Source organism: Theropithecus gelada, chromosome 4, assembly GCF_003255815.1.
Source record: "Theropithecus gelada isolate Dixy chromosome 4, Tgel_1.0, whole genome shotgun sequence".
In the NCBI taxonomy this organism is placed as follows: domain Eukaryota; kingdom Metazoa; phylum Chordata; class Mammalia; order Primates; family Cercopithecidae; genus Theropithecus; species Theropithecus gelada.
This window is the reverse complement of record NC_037671.1, coordinates 38813931-38829934: the sequence shown is the minus strand read 5'-3', so window position 1 is coordinate 38829934 and position 16004 is coordinate 38813931. Positions and strand designations below refer to the sequence as shown.

The window sequence follows — 16004 nt, the reverse complement described above, 5'->3', positions numbered from 1 at the left end:
GCTCACTGCAAGCTCCGCCTCCCGGGTTCACGCCATTCTCCTGCCTCAGCCTCCCGAGTAGCTGGGACTATAGGCGCCCGCCACCTCGCCCGGCTAGTTTTTTGTATTTTTTAGTAGAGACGGGGTTTCACCGTGTTAGCCAGGATGGTCTCGATCTCCTGACCTCGTGATCCGCCCGTCTCGGCCTCCCAAAGTGCTGGGATTACAGGCGTGAGCCACCGCGCCCGGCCCATTGTGTTTCATAGCACTGTTTCTTTTCACCCTTATTGTCCATTTTTTTCCCACCCCAATACCATAAGTACAGATGTAAAGATGTAGGTTTTCTGTACAGTTGCAGCTTTTAAAAAAATTCCCCAAAGAACGATTTTAGTAGACACTGAAAACTCAAATACATAAAGTCAAATGCCTCTGGGTCCCCAAGAGTTAGCATGGAAGCCTGAAGCAAGTTAGGTATAAGACCAGGGGAGAGGGTGGGATCTGTGTTGAAATGGAAGAGTGCCTTGTCTCCCTAAAGATACGTCAATAAAACAAACAACCATCGTATCAAACATTGTATTAAACCAAACAACAGCCATGGACTAAATTTGCCAACAGAAGTGCCAATTTGTGAATCTTGGTACATGTTTTACTTCAGAACATATTGTAAAAAGTCAAGACCTGTAGCATATATTAAGACCAAAACCGCTACTCAGGGATTGGACTGAGTCTTAATAAATTTAGATCTGAATCAACCCAATTTAGAACTTGTGACACTTAAAAAAGAGGGGAGGGGCCAGGTGTGGTGGCACGCACCTGTAATCCTAGCTACTCAGGAGGCTGAGGCAGAAGGATCACTTTAGACCAGGAGTTTGAGGCTTCAGTGAGCTATGATCACGCCACTGTACTCTAGCCGGGGTGACAGTGAGACCCCATCTCGTTTTAAAAAAAGCTTGGGGGGGGGGGAATTTGATAATATGCAGTGATGTTTGATTACTGTTCTGCATTTAAATTAAATAAGGTAAATTTGATAATAAAGCATTGCTTTAACAAAATAATTCCAGTTCTCTCAAACTTTCTACAACTTGGTCTCTTTAGCTAGATATTTCAGTGAAAGTATAAAACTGGAAATGTCATTAATTTGAATCTACAACTTTTCTTAGGTTTTCTTATATTTCAATTCAGTAAGGATTGAACTAAATGCTGTGGTATCATAGCATTCTAGAATTTTCAGTGAGCTCACTGTCATTGCAGATACTATTGCAGACCTGAGGAAGGAGTCTCACTTTGGGGACTTATTTTTATCATAAAAGATTATTAGACAAAACTGTATGCAGAAGAGTAGTAATTTTAATCAGAGATTCAGTTTATAGCAATGTTAAAGTTGCTATTTGCATTAAAGCCATTCATTTTGCCATTTTTTAAAGCCTTTCATCACTCAAGTTTTCATCACTGAATACCTTCAAGTCAAATGTCAATTTTGAGTTAGTAGGTTTGCCTAAGCAGAAATTGGATCTTTTGTATCATCACGATTAAATACTCAAAACAGTATTTAAACACAGTATTTAAATTGTTTAAGCAAATATACAATCTAATAAAGCAGAGCAAGCTTTGTCATTAATCAAATGCATATACCTCCAGGTTGGCCACATTCGTGCGGAGCGTGACATTCTAGTGGAGGCAGACAGTTTGTGGGTTGTGAAAATGTTCTATAGTTTTCAGGATAAGCTAAACCTCTACCTAATCATGGAGTTCCTGCCTGGAGGTAATTACTTGACGATGAAAGGTCATTTTTTCTTTTTGTTCTGTGGTTTCTTTCTCTCACATCACAATTAACCCTCCTTTCTACTTTTAAATGTACTCACAGAGTTGCTTTCTATATCCTTTTTTAGGTCTATAAAGGAAGTCAGTAACCTGTCTTGTGCTGGGGTGCCTTTCTACAATCTTAGTGCCATAAAAGTAACCTTTTCATTCATTCACATGATTTCAGATGGACATTTCTTTCTTTTCTTCCTCTTTTTAAAATATATAGGAATAAACAGGGTGCTCTGCCTGCTCTTCTGTCAATGAGAATCATATATGATCAATAACCCAAGTGGCAACATTGAAGCTATAACATTATTTGCTCCAACTTTTTGTTTCTTTTTGTATAACATATTAATAAGGAGTGAAATTTTTATTACCTATATTAGTAGCCAGAATCAATTTCTCATTTCTGAAATTTTAAGTTTTAGTAACTCAGCACGAACATCTAAGACAGCTCCAAAGTAAACCCAGAACAGAACATGCCATCTGTTCTGAGGAAAGCAGTCTGTTTCCCAGTGAGCAGATGAACTCTGAGCAAACTCTGGTGGGAAAAAAAAAAAAGAGAACCTTTTCCACAATAATTATATTGTAGCATAATATTTTGATTTTGTGACAACCCTTAGATTTAGGGTCATCAATACTTTTTAATATTTAATACATTTAATAAAAAATAAACAGTTGATTAATGTTAGAAAAGAGTCTGGTAGAATGAGGAGAAACTTTTTTAACATTTAGATGCTAGTTCTTAAATTGGAGTAAGAGCCAACTTGGTTACCAGCTCCTAACGTGTCCTCAAGACTTAACCTGTACCATCTTCCGTAGCTTCTCATGTCTCCTGGACCCTGCCCTTTGCACTTGGTGGAGCTAGCCTCCAGAGCCATAGAGCATCTGGCCTGAGCTTCCCAATCATCTGGGCAAACTTGCACAGGTGAGGCCCCATTGGCTACTCTCCTGAGCCACAGAACTAAGGCCATATAGCTACCTTACTGGGGTAGCAGCCCAAGTGCACTGTCTCCATGTGTCTGGTGGGACTCCAGATTGAAGGGCTGCCAGGAGTGATTAGGGAATCATATTTTTTATGTCTTGGACTGAAAAAGAGCACTTTAATAAACGGTTTAATTTTTGCCTGAGGGAAAAATAGCTACTTTTCTCCAGTAATAAAAAACATAATGTTCTAAATGAAATGAAATTGAAAAAGCAGCATGATGCTCTGTTAAAATCACAGGTTTCTTTCTCTTTTCCTTGTTTTCTAACCTAAGTGGTTTTATGTGAGGTCTAAACTGAATCCTGTTTCTCTTAGTTTTAAACTCCTTATACATATTTTCTTTGCGTTTCTCACTGTTGAGTTAGGATCTGAATCTTTCTCTGCCATTTTATGTTGCTGGTATTAGACAGAAATGATGAAATTTTGACTTTGCAGAAAGCTAACGAGGTTACCTTTTAACTGCTAGAATACCGATACTGTGTTTTAAAAGTTACATAAAGGGTACTGGTGTCCATTTAAATACCTATAATAACACACTAGAGGAAAAAAAAAAAACTGACCTTGAGAGATGTCCATTGTACTCTTCTAGGAGGCAGTTATTGCACATTCTAGTGTATGGCATTTTCAGTTCATTTTTAGCTTTTGTTGACTAATGCTTTGCTACCCAAGTCCCTCCTTTTTATTTGTTTGTGTTCTGTGAATAGAAGTTGGAAAGCTTGTTTTCAGCCTCCCCAAGTGTTTACATTTTTATTTGGCATTTCAGCCTCTCTATAACAATGGCAATACAATCTATGTGGAAGTGCCATTTAGTTATAGATGTAGAAAAGCTTGCAGATATTTGTTCAGGCAAAGTGAAAAGTAAAGTAGCTTTTTACCCCGAGTCCAAAAAATTATCCTAAGCAAATATAGTTGTTTTTTAAAGTGTGGGAAGAAATTTTCTTTTTCTCTCAAGAGTAAAATACAAATCATACATTAGTGGTCAACTTTAGCTAGCTTAGGTGTGAAAATCCCATTTCTTCCCATGTTGGCAATGTGAGTCTATCTATGGTACACAGAAGAGGTCTGTTTAGCTGCCTTATGTTGGCAGATAGGGAAGACATATCTGAAAATTGGTACTCACTCGTACGTTGTTTGTGTGTGTGTGTGTGTGTGTGTGTGTGTATGTGTATGTGTGGTGGCTTTGTATCTTCTTGTTTCCAGGGGATATGATGACCTTGTTGATGAAAAAAGACACTCTGACAGAAGAGGAGACTCAGTTTTATATAGCAGAAACAGTGTTAGCCATAGACTCTATTCACCAACTTGGATTCATCCATAGAGATATCAAACCAGACAACCTTCTTTTGGACAGCAAGGTATGAGGGGGCATTGGCATGAACTATGCACATTTACTGATCTGAGCAGCCTCTGCTTTAACACCTGCACCCCTGTGGTCATCCCAGTGGGTGAGCTGTGACCTACCTTGTCATGATTTTCTTTTTTTTTTTTTAAACAGGTAAGTTTGCTGTCACTTCCTTTCTCCGAAAGGCTATGATTCTATAATTTGGTTGAACCTTCTCTTAAAAATAAAGGAAACTCTTGAAAATAAGAGCAAAATTGATGTAGAGGGTAATTTTGTAATAAAGCCAAAGATAGTCATTTTCTCTTAGCATGTAATTAACTGTACTATTAATACATCACCTATCTAGAGCCCTTCTGTTGGGCAACCTCATCAGTTAATGAGGAACCCAGCCAAGAAGCAGGAAGTGAGGCAATAACAACAAGAACCTGTAACAAAGTCCAGGTTCCAAATCATGCTCTCTGCTTAAAGAAGGGTCCTACCTAGCTTCTTTTTTTTTTTGAGATGAAGTCTCGCCCTGTTGCCCAGGCTGGAATGCAATGGCACGATCTCGGCTCACTGCAACCTCCGCCTCCTGGGTTCAAGTGATTCTCACTGCCTCAGCCTCCTGAGTAGCTGGGATTACAGGTGTGTGCCACCACGCCCCTGCCCAGCCTCTTAAATGGCCTGTTTATATTTATTTTTAGACTTGCAGATAAGCTTCGTTGCTTAGTTCCTAAACTTACAGCAAATGAGAAGATAATCCCTGTGCTGCCAGCTAAATTGCTAGATAACCCTTGGCAAGTCTCTTTACCACCTGGATCTCATTGTTCTTTTCCATAAGGTGAAAATACAGATCTAGGAAACCCGTGAAATCCCATTCACCTCTAAAACTCTAGAATGTTGTTTTCTGTTAAGCAGAGTTGTTGTCTTGACTGAATTTTCTTGTAAGGTGAAAAGTAAATTTATTTTCTAGGGTATTTTTCTTCTTTGCTGTCTTTTGATAACTTTCTTGCTGTCCTTGAAAAACCTGAAGTTGTTTTTTTGTTTGTTCGTTTTTGTTTTTTGAGACGGTCTCATTCTGTCATCCAGGTTGGAATGCAGTGGCACAGTTACAGCTCACTGCACCCTAATTCTTGGGTTCAAGGGATCCTCCTGCCTCAGCCTCCCGTGCAGTTGGGACTACAGGTGCATGCCATTGTACCTGGCTTTTTTTTTTTTTTTTTTTTTGAGATGAAGTCTTGCTCTGTCGCCCAGGCTGGTGTGCAGTAGCACAGTCTCGGCTCACTGCAAGCTCCACCTCCTGGGTTCACGCCATTTTTCTGCCTCAGCCTCCCGAGTAGCTGGGACTACAGGTGCCTGCCACTACGCCCAGTTAATTTTTTGTATTTTTGGTAGAGATGGGGTTTCACCATGTTAGCCAGGATGGTCTCGATCTCCTGACCTTGTGATCCACCCGCCTCGGCCTCCCAAAGTGCTTGGATTACAGGCGTGAGTCACTGTACCTGGCCTTTTAAATTTTTTTAATTTTTAGTAGAGATGAGGTCTCACTTTGCTGCCCAGGCTGGTCTCAAACTCTCTGGTTTAAGTGATCCTCCCGCCTCAGCCTCCCAAAGCCCAGGGATTACAAGTGCGAGCCACCACCTGCTCTTTTCTTCATTATAATGCACAGAAGTGGAGTAGAATAGTAGACACCAAAGGCTAGGGAGTGTAGCAGAGATGGGGATATGGGAAGAGGTTGGTTAAAAAAAAAAAAAAAAGGCGGGGCCGGGCATGGTGGCTCACGCCTGTAATCATCCAAGCACTTTGGGAGGCCGAGGCAGGCGGATCATGAGGTCAAGAGATCGAGACCATCCTGGCCAACATGGTAAAACCCTGTCTCTACTAAAAATACAAACATTATCTGGGCATGGTGGAGTGTGCCTGTAGTCCCAGCTACTCTGGAGGCTGAGGCAGGAGAATCACTCGAACCCGGGAGGCAGAGGTTGCAGTGAGCCGAGATCACACCACTGTGCTCTAGCCTGCTGTAATCCCAGCACTTTGGGAGGCCAAGGTGGGTGGATCACGAGATCAGGAGTTCAAGACCAGCCTGGCCAACATGATAAAACTTTGTCTCTACTAAAAAATACAAAAGTTATCTGGGTGCGGTGGCAGGCACCTGTAGCTGGGAGGCAGAGGCAGGAGAATCACTTGAACCCAGGAGGTGGAGGTTGCAGTGAGCTGAGATCGCACCACTGCACTTTAGCCTGGGGGACAGAGCAAGACTCTGTCTAAAAAAAAAAAAAAAAAAATGCATTAACATGGTAGAAAATTTGAACAATACAGACAGTATTAAAGAAGAAAAATTATACTGGCCAGGTGTGGCAGCTCACGCCTGTAATTCTAGCACTTTGGGAGGCCAAGGCAGGTGAATTACCTGAGATCAAGAGTTGGAGACCAGCTTGGACAACATGGTGAAACCCCGTTTCTACTAAAACTAAAAAATTAGCCGGGTGTGGTGGCACGTGCCTGTAATCCCAGCTACTCGGGAGGCTGAGGCAGGAGAATCAGCTTGAATCTGGGAGGCGGAGGTTGCAGTGAGCCAAGATCGTGCCACTGCATTCCAGCCTGGCCAACAGAGTGAGACTCCATCTCCAAAAAAAAAAAAAAAAAAGAAAAATTACCTATAATCTCATCACTGAAAGATAATCATTTCGTTGTAATCACTTTGATGCCTTTCTGTTTGTGTCAATCATTTATATAAAGTTAGCATCCTAAATGTAAATAGCTTTGTATTCTGTGTAAACATTAAAATAATAATGTTAGATATTTCCTATGTCATTAATATCAGATATATTTTTAATAAAACACTGGCCCTACCTTGTGTGATTCAAAGTTCAGATGCCCTGGTTGGTGCCCTAGGTACCTTAGTGCTGACTTCTTTGTCCCCTGTAGTCTATGTTCAGATCCAACAACCATATTAAAGAGCTTGAGAACTTGGTCTAACTGAAGAGGAATGGGGGATCCTGTTAGGTGCAGGTTTGCCCTTTATATTATGCTAGCTCATGCTTGTAGTAAAATGTTCTCATGAGCAAGTTGATTTCTGTTCGGCCACATAGATTATAGTCCTAAAAATGTAGGAGTTTTGAGTTCCTGTTGCATACTCAGAATAGCTATAGAATTCCCTGAAAGGCTAAGCTTGAATAGCATTTGCTCCAGGAACTGCTTTTAAAAAGTTTTTCTTTTTTTTTTTTAATGTTTGTTTTTGAAGTGGAGTCTCACTCTGTCACCCAGGCTGGAGTGCAGTGATGTGATCTTGGCTCACTGTGAACCTCTGCCTCCCAGTTTCAAGCAATTCTGCCTCAGCCTCCCAAGTAGCTGGGATTACAGGCGTGCACCATCATGCCCAGTTAATTTTTGTATTTTTAGTAGAGACAGGGTTTCACACTGTTGGCCAGACTGGTCTTGAACTCCTGACCTCAGGTGATTCCCCGCCTTGGCCTCCCAAAGTGTTGGGATTACAGGTGTGAGCCACTGTGTCCAGCCAAAAACAATTTTTCTTAGTCCTTTCTTAGAGTTGTCCAGGTAAGATATGTAATCATGAGAACTATAAACTTCCCTTGGCTTGTAGAATAAGTTACTTGCAAATCTTCAAAAAAAGATACTGAGGCCAGGCATGGTGGCTCACTCCTGTAATCCCAGCTCTTTGGGAGGCCAAAGTGGGTGGATCATGAGGTCAGGAATTCAAGACCAGCGTGGCCAAGTTGGTGAAACCCCATCTCTACTAAAAATACAAAAAAATTAGCCAGACCTGATGGCGGGCACCTGTAATCCCAGCTACTCAGGAGGCTGAGGCAGAGAATTTCTTGAACCCGGGAGACAGAGTTTGCAGTGAGCCAAGATGGTGCCACTGCACTTCAGCCTGGGTGACAGAACGAGACTCTGTCTCAAAAAGAAAAAAAAAAAAGATACTGAGTTAATAGGCTCGAAGCTGTCCCTGTTTGGCAGTTTACCCTGCTGTGTACATACGTACATACACACATCCAAACCTAATTGGATTTCTTTTAAAACAAAGCATAATAAAATTTGACCCATCTGAGAAGGGCTCCTATAGCCTTGTATCTTGGAAAATGTGTATGTTTAAGCCTGATAATGTCCTTGAGAAAGGTGGTATTCTGGAAAGACCACAGACATTGAAGTCATTTGGGCTCAAATTTTGGCTGCACCACTTCTGATTGTGTAACCCTGAGCAAGGTAGATCTCTGAGCATCAGGATTCCCTCTTATGTTTTTTATTTCAACTCTCCATCTAGTTAAAGTTTTGCCACCCCAAGAATACCTACTTTTTCCTTAGGGCTAGTTATGTGCCAGGTACTGTGTTAGGAGTCTTACATGCATTATTGCCCATTCCTGCCAGAAAGATATCTTTACTTTCATTTTCCAGATGAGATAAGATGGCAGGGTAAAATAATCCTGGTCTGGGAGGAAGAGCATGGGCTGATTTCTGATTTTGGTTCTGCCATTTTTTTTTTTTCCCTGAGACGGTGTCTTGCTCTGTTGCCCAGGCTGGAGTGCAGTGGCCGGATCTCAGCTCACTGCAAGCTCCGCCTCCCGGGTTTACGCCATTCTCCTGCCTCAGCCTCCGGTGTAACTGGGACTACAGGCGCCCGCCACCACGCCCGGCTAATTTTTTTTGTATTTTTAGTAGAGACGGGGGTTTCACTGTGTTAGCAAGGATGGTCTCAATCTCCTGACCTCGTGTTCTGCCCGTCTCGGCCTCCCAAAGTGCTGGGATTACAGGCATCAGCCACCGCGCCCGGCGGGTTCTGCCATTTTAACGGCAAGCCGTTTAACAGCTCTAAGTCTGTGATGTGTAGTTTAAGGGTTTTAAATGAGACAACACAATTAAAGCATCAGTCAAGGTGCCTGACTCATAGAAGGTGTGAGTTTTCCTTTATGAAAATTATAAAGTTAGAGATTTATGATTGGAATACAGTATTGTGATGGCAGCGGTGGCCTGTCTGGAGCCTCTGCCGGGAAGATGCCAGCTGCAGTAGGGGAGGCACAGTCAGGGCTGTGTGCTCCATGGAGCTGGCAGGAGCAGGGAATAAGTGGGAGCCCTGCCCTCCCAGGCACAGCTGCAGCTGCCCAGCCACAGCTGCAGACCTGGGCATCCCTGCGCTCACAGGGTCCTGGGAAGCCCAGGACCCAGGTCCAAGGAAGCCCATGAGCTTGGAAGTGCCTGTTCCTGCTGCCTGACCTCTCTGTGCTCCTGGTGTCCACTCCAATTTCAGAGCAAAGTTGAGGCTGAGCCTGGGTTCTATTGAGACCTGATCGAGTGTGCGCACGCTTGGGGCGGTGCTGACACACCAGCCCCCTGCAGCCTCAGCCCCCTCTGGACTTTGGGTGCCAAGAAGCAAGAGAGGGAGGCCAAACAGGGGAGGAGGGCAGTTGGGTGCAGGTCTGTAGGTGCCCCTTTGCACCAAGAGCCTGGGCACTGTGGACAAAATGGTTGATGGCCATAAGAGGCAGACAGGCTCCTGGGTGGAAAGGGGTGGGTCCCTGGTGAAGCCCCACCTTCAAGCCAGGGATGGCCTGAAGCCTGAGGGCCAAGCTGTCAGTTCAGGCTGGACTCTATGGCCCAGAGTAAGAACTTGGGGTGTTTTTTCCGGGCCTGCCTGTGACCGCCCGTGGACCAATCAGCACATACTTTTTCTCTTTTGAAACCCATAAAAACCCTGGACTGAGACTCTGGCAGATGTCAGACAACCTGCTGCAGAAAGGTGCTATCTGCTCCGGGTCTCCTAAGGGCTACAGACTTGATGGGTGCTGGGTCCAACCTGCAGACTGCGACCCCAGTGATGGATGAAAAAATGCTCTCTGACACAGATACCCAGTGAAAGAGCGGGCTAGGGGACTGGGCTGCCTGCAGAAAGAGTTGTAGCAGCCTCGGCCCTGAAAAGCTGGTGCTGCAGGCAACTATTTAGTACAGATTTAATGACAAAGGCCTCAGTCAACACACTTGTGGGTAATTAACATGGTTGGCCCCCCCCCCCCCGCCCCCGCCCCCAACCCCACCCCATCTCCGGAGAGAGCAGTCCTGCATTTCGATTATTAAAGGCCAGGTTCTGAGGCCTAAGTAAACTAACTTATCTAGATCAGTTTCTTTACATCCCCTTGTTATCTAACCTAAGCCTTTAGGCACCGGATAAGAGAATCTGAATGCCTTCAGCCAAATCCTTTTCTGAAGCTTTTGTAAAACTTCCCGGCCTTCTAAGAAGGTTTGCGTCTTTCTACAATTTTTCCCACCACACTTACCGAATCCCTACAGATGGGATGAACTGCCTGCGTATGGGAGGTACCCACTCTGGGTCTTTTCTGCACTGAGGCTGCACAGATGCCAGGACGACCTGCCAGCGGAAAGGAGCAACCCACTTGGGGTCTCCTGAGAGCTGTACTGTCACTCAATAAAGCTCCTCTTCACCTTGCTCACCCTCCAGTTGTCCGTATACCTCATTCTTCCTGAATGCGGGACAAAAACCTGGGACCCGCCAAATGGTGGGGCTGAAAGAGCTGTAACACGAACAGGGCTGAAATATGTCCCCTTGCTTGCCGTGTTGCAGGCAACAAAAAGGAGAGAAGCACTGTGGCCCTTCTGGGAGCTCAGACCTAGGGGCTTCCTGAGCCAGGGCTGTGACACCGTCTTTAGGGCTCTGCAGTTTCTGGCATCTCCAAGCTTCCAGGTGCCACTACATTCCCCTCGTCCATATGCAGGTGCCCACTGCAGAAGCCGCTTGCAGTGCATCTCATCCAACTGCAGGCTTGCATGGAGCCAGCACCTGTGCTGGCGCCTGGAGCTGCCTGCTGTGCCTGGCTGTGTGCAGTGGCCGCCATTGTGCCTGGCTGTGTTCAGTAGCTGGACCCTGCACTCACACACTCCTTGCCTCTCTGCTTGTCTTGCCCTTGGCAGACTTGGGATCTGGGCTGGTAGCACAAGCCTGCCAGGCTGAGTGGGCGGAATGAGCCCAGCGGACCTGAGTAAAACTCGGGTAAAAGGCACCAGTGACCACAGAGGCTTCCAGCTAGAAGCCCAAGGATCTCGTGGGAGTAGCATTTATCAAGGACTATCCAATAATATTTATTCCCTTTGTCTTTGAAATAGTTTACTGCTGGAATTTATTCCAATGGAATAAGAGGAGAAAAAGCTATATGAACAATTTTGAAAAGATTTACTCTTCATTTAACAACGATTTATTAAGGTCATCCTGAATCATGCCCGGTTAGGTCTGGGAATATAGACTGTCAGAGGGCACCTGATAATCCATGTTGTATGAGAGCTAAGAATTGAAAATGAAATGCACATCCAGTATTAGGGGATGGTAAGGTAAACAATGAAGTGCCAAGTTAATTGAATATTATGGAGACCTTTAAAGTGGTAATTTTGGCCAGGTGTGGTACATGCCTATAATCTCAGAGCTCTGGGAGGCTGGGATGGGAGGATCACTTGACCTCAGGAGTTTGAGACCAACCTGGGAAACATAGGGAAACCCTTTATCTCCAAAAAATAAAAAAAATTAGTCGGACGTGGTGGCACGCACCTGAGGTCTCAGCTACTCAGGAAGCTGAGATGGGAGGATCGCTTGAGCCTGGGAGGTCGAGACTGCGGTGAGCCATGATCACGTCACTATACTTCAGCTTGGGTGACACAGCAAGACCATGTCTCAAAAAAAAACTGAAGACCATATAGAAACAGAGAGGAATATTTGATTGAGTGAAAGAAGTAATAAAATTGTCTCTAGATGCTAAGGAGGGGTCAAGACCTGTGTTTAAAAATCAGTATTTGGATAAAACCAAAGATGATATGCAGAAATGAAAATAGCTTTATTAGTATAATAGGATTTGGGATTTTAAAAAAGTTTTGGCCGGGCGCGGTGGCTCAAGCCTGTAATCCCAGCACTTTGGGAGGCCGAGACGGGCGGATCACGAGGTCAGGAGATCGAGACCATCCTGGCTAACACGGTGAAACCCTGTCTCTACTAAAAAATACAAAAAAACTAGCTGGGCGAGGTTGCGGGCGCCTGTAGTCCCAGCTACTCGGGAGGCTGAGGCAGGAGAATGGCGTAAACCCGGGAGGCGGAGCTTGCAGTGAGCTGAGATCCGGCCACTGGGCGACAGAGCAAGACTCCGTCTCAAAAAAAAAAAAAAAAAAATTTATCTGCAATTACATGATTTTTCCTATAATAAAAGAAGGAGCAGTGTACTGTGGCTGTAGAGCTGTAATGGATGCTGGAAGGAGTAGAAGGTAATGTTCTGTTCTACCTCCAAGAATACTCATCCATCTATCACCTTGTTTCTTCCTCATAGGGCCATGTGAAACTTTCTGACTTTGGTCTTTGCACAGGACTGAAAAAAGCACATAGGACAGAATTTTATAGGAATCTGAACCACAGCCTCCCCAGTGATTTCAGTAAGTGGTAACAATTACGTTAGCCTTTTCATTCTAACTGGGCCTAGAAGAGCTGTTTCCCTTGTAACCAAATTACGCAGGACAGATAGGAGATTCTCACAGCATGAGTGTGTAGAGAATAAAAATACCTTCCCAGGTTTGCCTGGGATTTGTGTTGTCTGGTGAGGCAAGATGAATGAATGGTACCAAATGTGTGAAGACAGAGGTTGAAAGGGGTCTTCTTTAGAGGTCTACTGGGAAGGTCACTGGGGATGAGTATGGGACAGGCAACCAGAAGTAGTAGAGGAAAAACTCCTGGGAACAGCTCTGGGCTAGGTTTATCCTGGGTGCTTCTTTCCTTCATGACAGAAAGAAGTTTATCCTTATGACAGTCACTTCCACTTGAACACTATGAAATCATTGACAACTGTGTGGTAAAATTACATTTCATCCTAGAAAAGCTTATGTCAAATCATGTATTATAAATTCAGATGTAGCTGATCATATAAGTTACTACTACTTGGAAAATTGATGGTAATTTTGAGAAATTGTGACTGTTGTAGGTCCACGTTAGGACCTCGGTTCTAGTTGAGACTGAATTCCCTGTAATTCTGATTAAGTCCTGTATCCTCTGTGGCCACTTGATCCACATGGGAGTACCTTTTAGAACCCTGTGTGAGTCTTTTAAGTTAATGCTTTACAGCCTCTGATTTGGGCTTACTGTAAACTTACTAGGATACGTGTCATCTGGAGCTTTTGATGTATGAGTAGAAAGAAAGCAAGACTTTAGGGTTTCATATGACTTGAAAGAGCCTACTAAAAAAAGTAGTAAACAGTTTGGTCTGAACTTTGACCGCAGCTTGTATTCTCTACTTTCAGCTTTCCAGAACATGAATTCCAAAAGGAAAGCAGAAACCTGGAAAAGAAATAGACGTCAGCTAGTAAGTAATATCTGTGGCTTCTGAAATGCTACAAACCAAGTATGTATAAGTTCTAAAGATTTGCACATAAAATTGCATTTGACAGGTATTTGCAATGTGTCCCTTGCTTTTAAGATTACCTAAAGAGAGTGCTGTTGTTAGGTTGGTAGGACCCAAAGGAATCTTTTGAAGAAGGACAGGTAATATTAGGTTGTTTTCATTGTGACATTTTCCGTGGGTGACCTCATTCTGACCTTTTAGCTTGGTAACAATACCTTTCCTTCCTGCCCCACCTTTTCTCTATTTTTGTAGTGGTAAGGGGGTTGTATTTAAGTTGGAGACCTCTCAAAACTAAGTACAAATACCTACCTAGAGTTTTCAGGCATCAGTTCTCAAACTTCTTAAAAATTTTGATCCACTTGGGCAAGGGCAAGTCAAGACTCCTCAATTCATTTGCCTCACACTTTCTGACTTTGTGATGTGAAAAAGAACCTACTTATAAAGATTGAAGAGAAATATAAGGGGAATGCTTATTTATATGCATTTGACTTTGTGCCCATGTAAAATTATGTCCTACAGGCTGAAAAATAAGAAACATTGTGTTTACCTTGATAGTATGTTGGAAGTACAAATTTACCAGTGAAATATTGCTGTCTAGGCAGAATTTATTTTTTAGCAATAGCTGATTAATTGGTTCTTGTTTGAAGTACAGTGTACATGTTCTGGTGTCCAGTTACTGGAGTTATTGGCCAGATAATAGAAATGTGTATCACTACATTCTTAAGCTTTGCAAGAAACCCATAGCAAATGAAACTGATGATGGGTAAAGCCAAACTAACATTTGGTCATTGGAAAGCAGAATAGCAGCAATGGGAAACTGACTAACTTGGAATGATGGTCATGCAAATGTATTGTCTAGAAATGGCAGCACTTCTGTTTGTCCACATATATGGTAGTAACTTGGCAAGTTTACCGAATACTGTGTTTCAGTCAGAATTCCTAGTGCAATACTGATTTACAGTTCTCTACCTTTAATAACACTCTTAGTAAGTCACTAATAGGTGGATGTCAGTTACATGTGAAAATGGAAACCTATGGGATGGTTTAAGAAAGAGTCAAAGGAAAGTTGTGCATTCGTTTTGATTTATTTGAAGCCCACCCATCAGTGGGGCCTCAGACAACATTTACTTGGGAAATCTTCAGTTTAGGACAGTTAGTTACAAAACAGTCTCCCTTCCTTGGGAACTCTGCTACTCTTTAAACTTCTGAATTCTGTATGTGGTTGAAAAATATTTTATGTATCTTGTTGAGGATTAGGGAATGTCAGGAACAAATTTGGTCAGGTACTTCTATTATGTCTCTCCACAGAGAAGTAGTTTTTAACCTTGGCTGCACAACAGAATCACTTGGAGAACTTCAGAACATGTTGATGTCCAGGTTCCACCCACAGAGATTATGATTTAGTTGGTCTGGGATATACTCTGGGTATCGTATCTGATTTTTAAAAGACTGATTCTACTGTGCAGTGAATGTTGAGAACTTCCACGAAGAGGTTATGTCTTAAATAATAGCTCCTGCATTGTTGGGCAACTAATACTTATCTATTTTTTGGAAACAGAAGGTGAGGAATCTGTGATTTCTGTTCTGTTCTTTTCTTTCTTTCTTTCTTTCTTTTTTTTTTTTTTTCAAGCAGGCCAGCATTTAACCTTTGGCTCCTGTACTAACAAGTATTTTGGGGATAAGGCTTAAGTGTCTTGAATTGTCCCTTATATTCCAAGACAAGCTTTGTGCTCTTTGATGTGTACCCAAGGGTCTTGTCATGATTAGAGGAACCATTTCTGTAGTTCTATAAGGAAAGCAATTTCACAATTTTCGTGTTTGCAGTTAAATGTCATTTAATAGTTAAAAACATTTTTGAAAATCTCAATAAACTTAAGGCCCTGATGCTGTGATTAAGGTTCTTGCCTTTTTATACTACATGCAGTAGAAATGGGAAAGTGTAAATTAAGCTCATCCTCATATTATCTCTTTTCATAACTTGAAGAAAATGAAGCCACCTCTCAGTCTTCTAAATGTTAATTAACTGTGTTAATTAACTGTGTGACCTTTTCTAAGTGATCCCGTTCAGGTAGTACCAAGCTGAAGATAGATATTCGTTAATACTTAATATAAATTTACTGCTCTAGGTTAAGCCTAACATATGTAATTCCTACCCAGCCTATTACTTTTTAGTCCATTGGGAATCACTAAAAAAAGTAGAGGCTTTAGCTTCATTCCTTGGCTGCTTAAATAATATTGTAATGTTTTAAATTGTTATGTGGTCCTATATAACATTAGGCCCTAGTACCTGATTAATATGAGTCAGCTTTAAGTTAATCGCAGATATAAAAGATAATAGACACATAGGCATCCGATCTTGGTCAGTTTATTTTTTTAGGGTAGGATTTACAGAAGTGATTAGGAAATTAAATTGCTTTATTTCTCTTAAAACCCTGACACAAAATCATAAGGTTAGAACACATTTGGTTGAAATGACTGTTAACAACCGACGGAGCTATTCCAGATTGCAGCTTTC

The 16004-nt window shown here is 42.6% G+C and overlaps 1 protein-coding gene across 2 annotated transcripts in view; it reads left to right on the top strand.

Annotated features, from left to right (window-relative positions):
* STK38 (serine/threonine kinase 38) overlaps positions 1-16004 on the top strand; it is a 55832-nt gene that overhangs the window by 29446 nt on the left and 10382 nt on the right. For both annotated transcript variants that reach the window (XM_025381519.1, XM_025381520.1), the window contains exons 6-9: positions 1618-1741; positions 3968-4122; positions 12428-12530; positions 13389-13450. In XM_025381519.1, coding sequence (XP_025237304.1) covers positions 1618-1741; positions 3968-4122; positions 12428-12530; positions 13389-13450 — 444 coding nt within the window. The remainder of the gene's footprint in view (positions 1-1617; positions 1742-3967; positions 4123-12427; positions 12531-13388; positions 13451-16004) is intronic.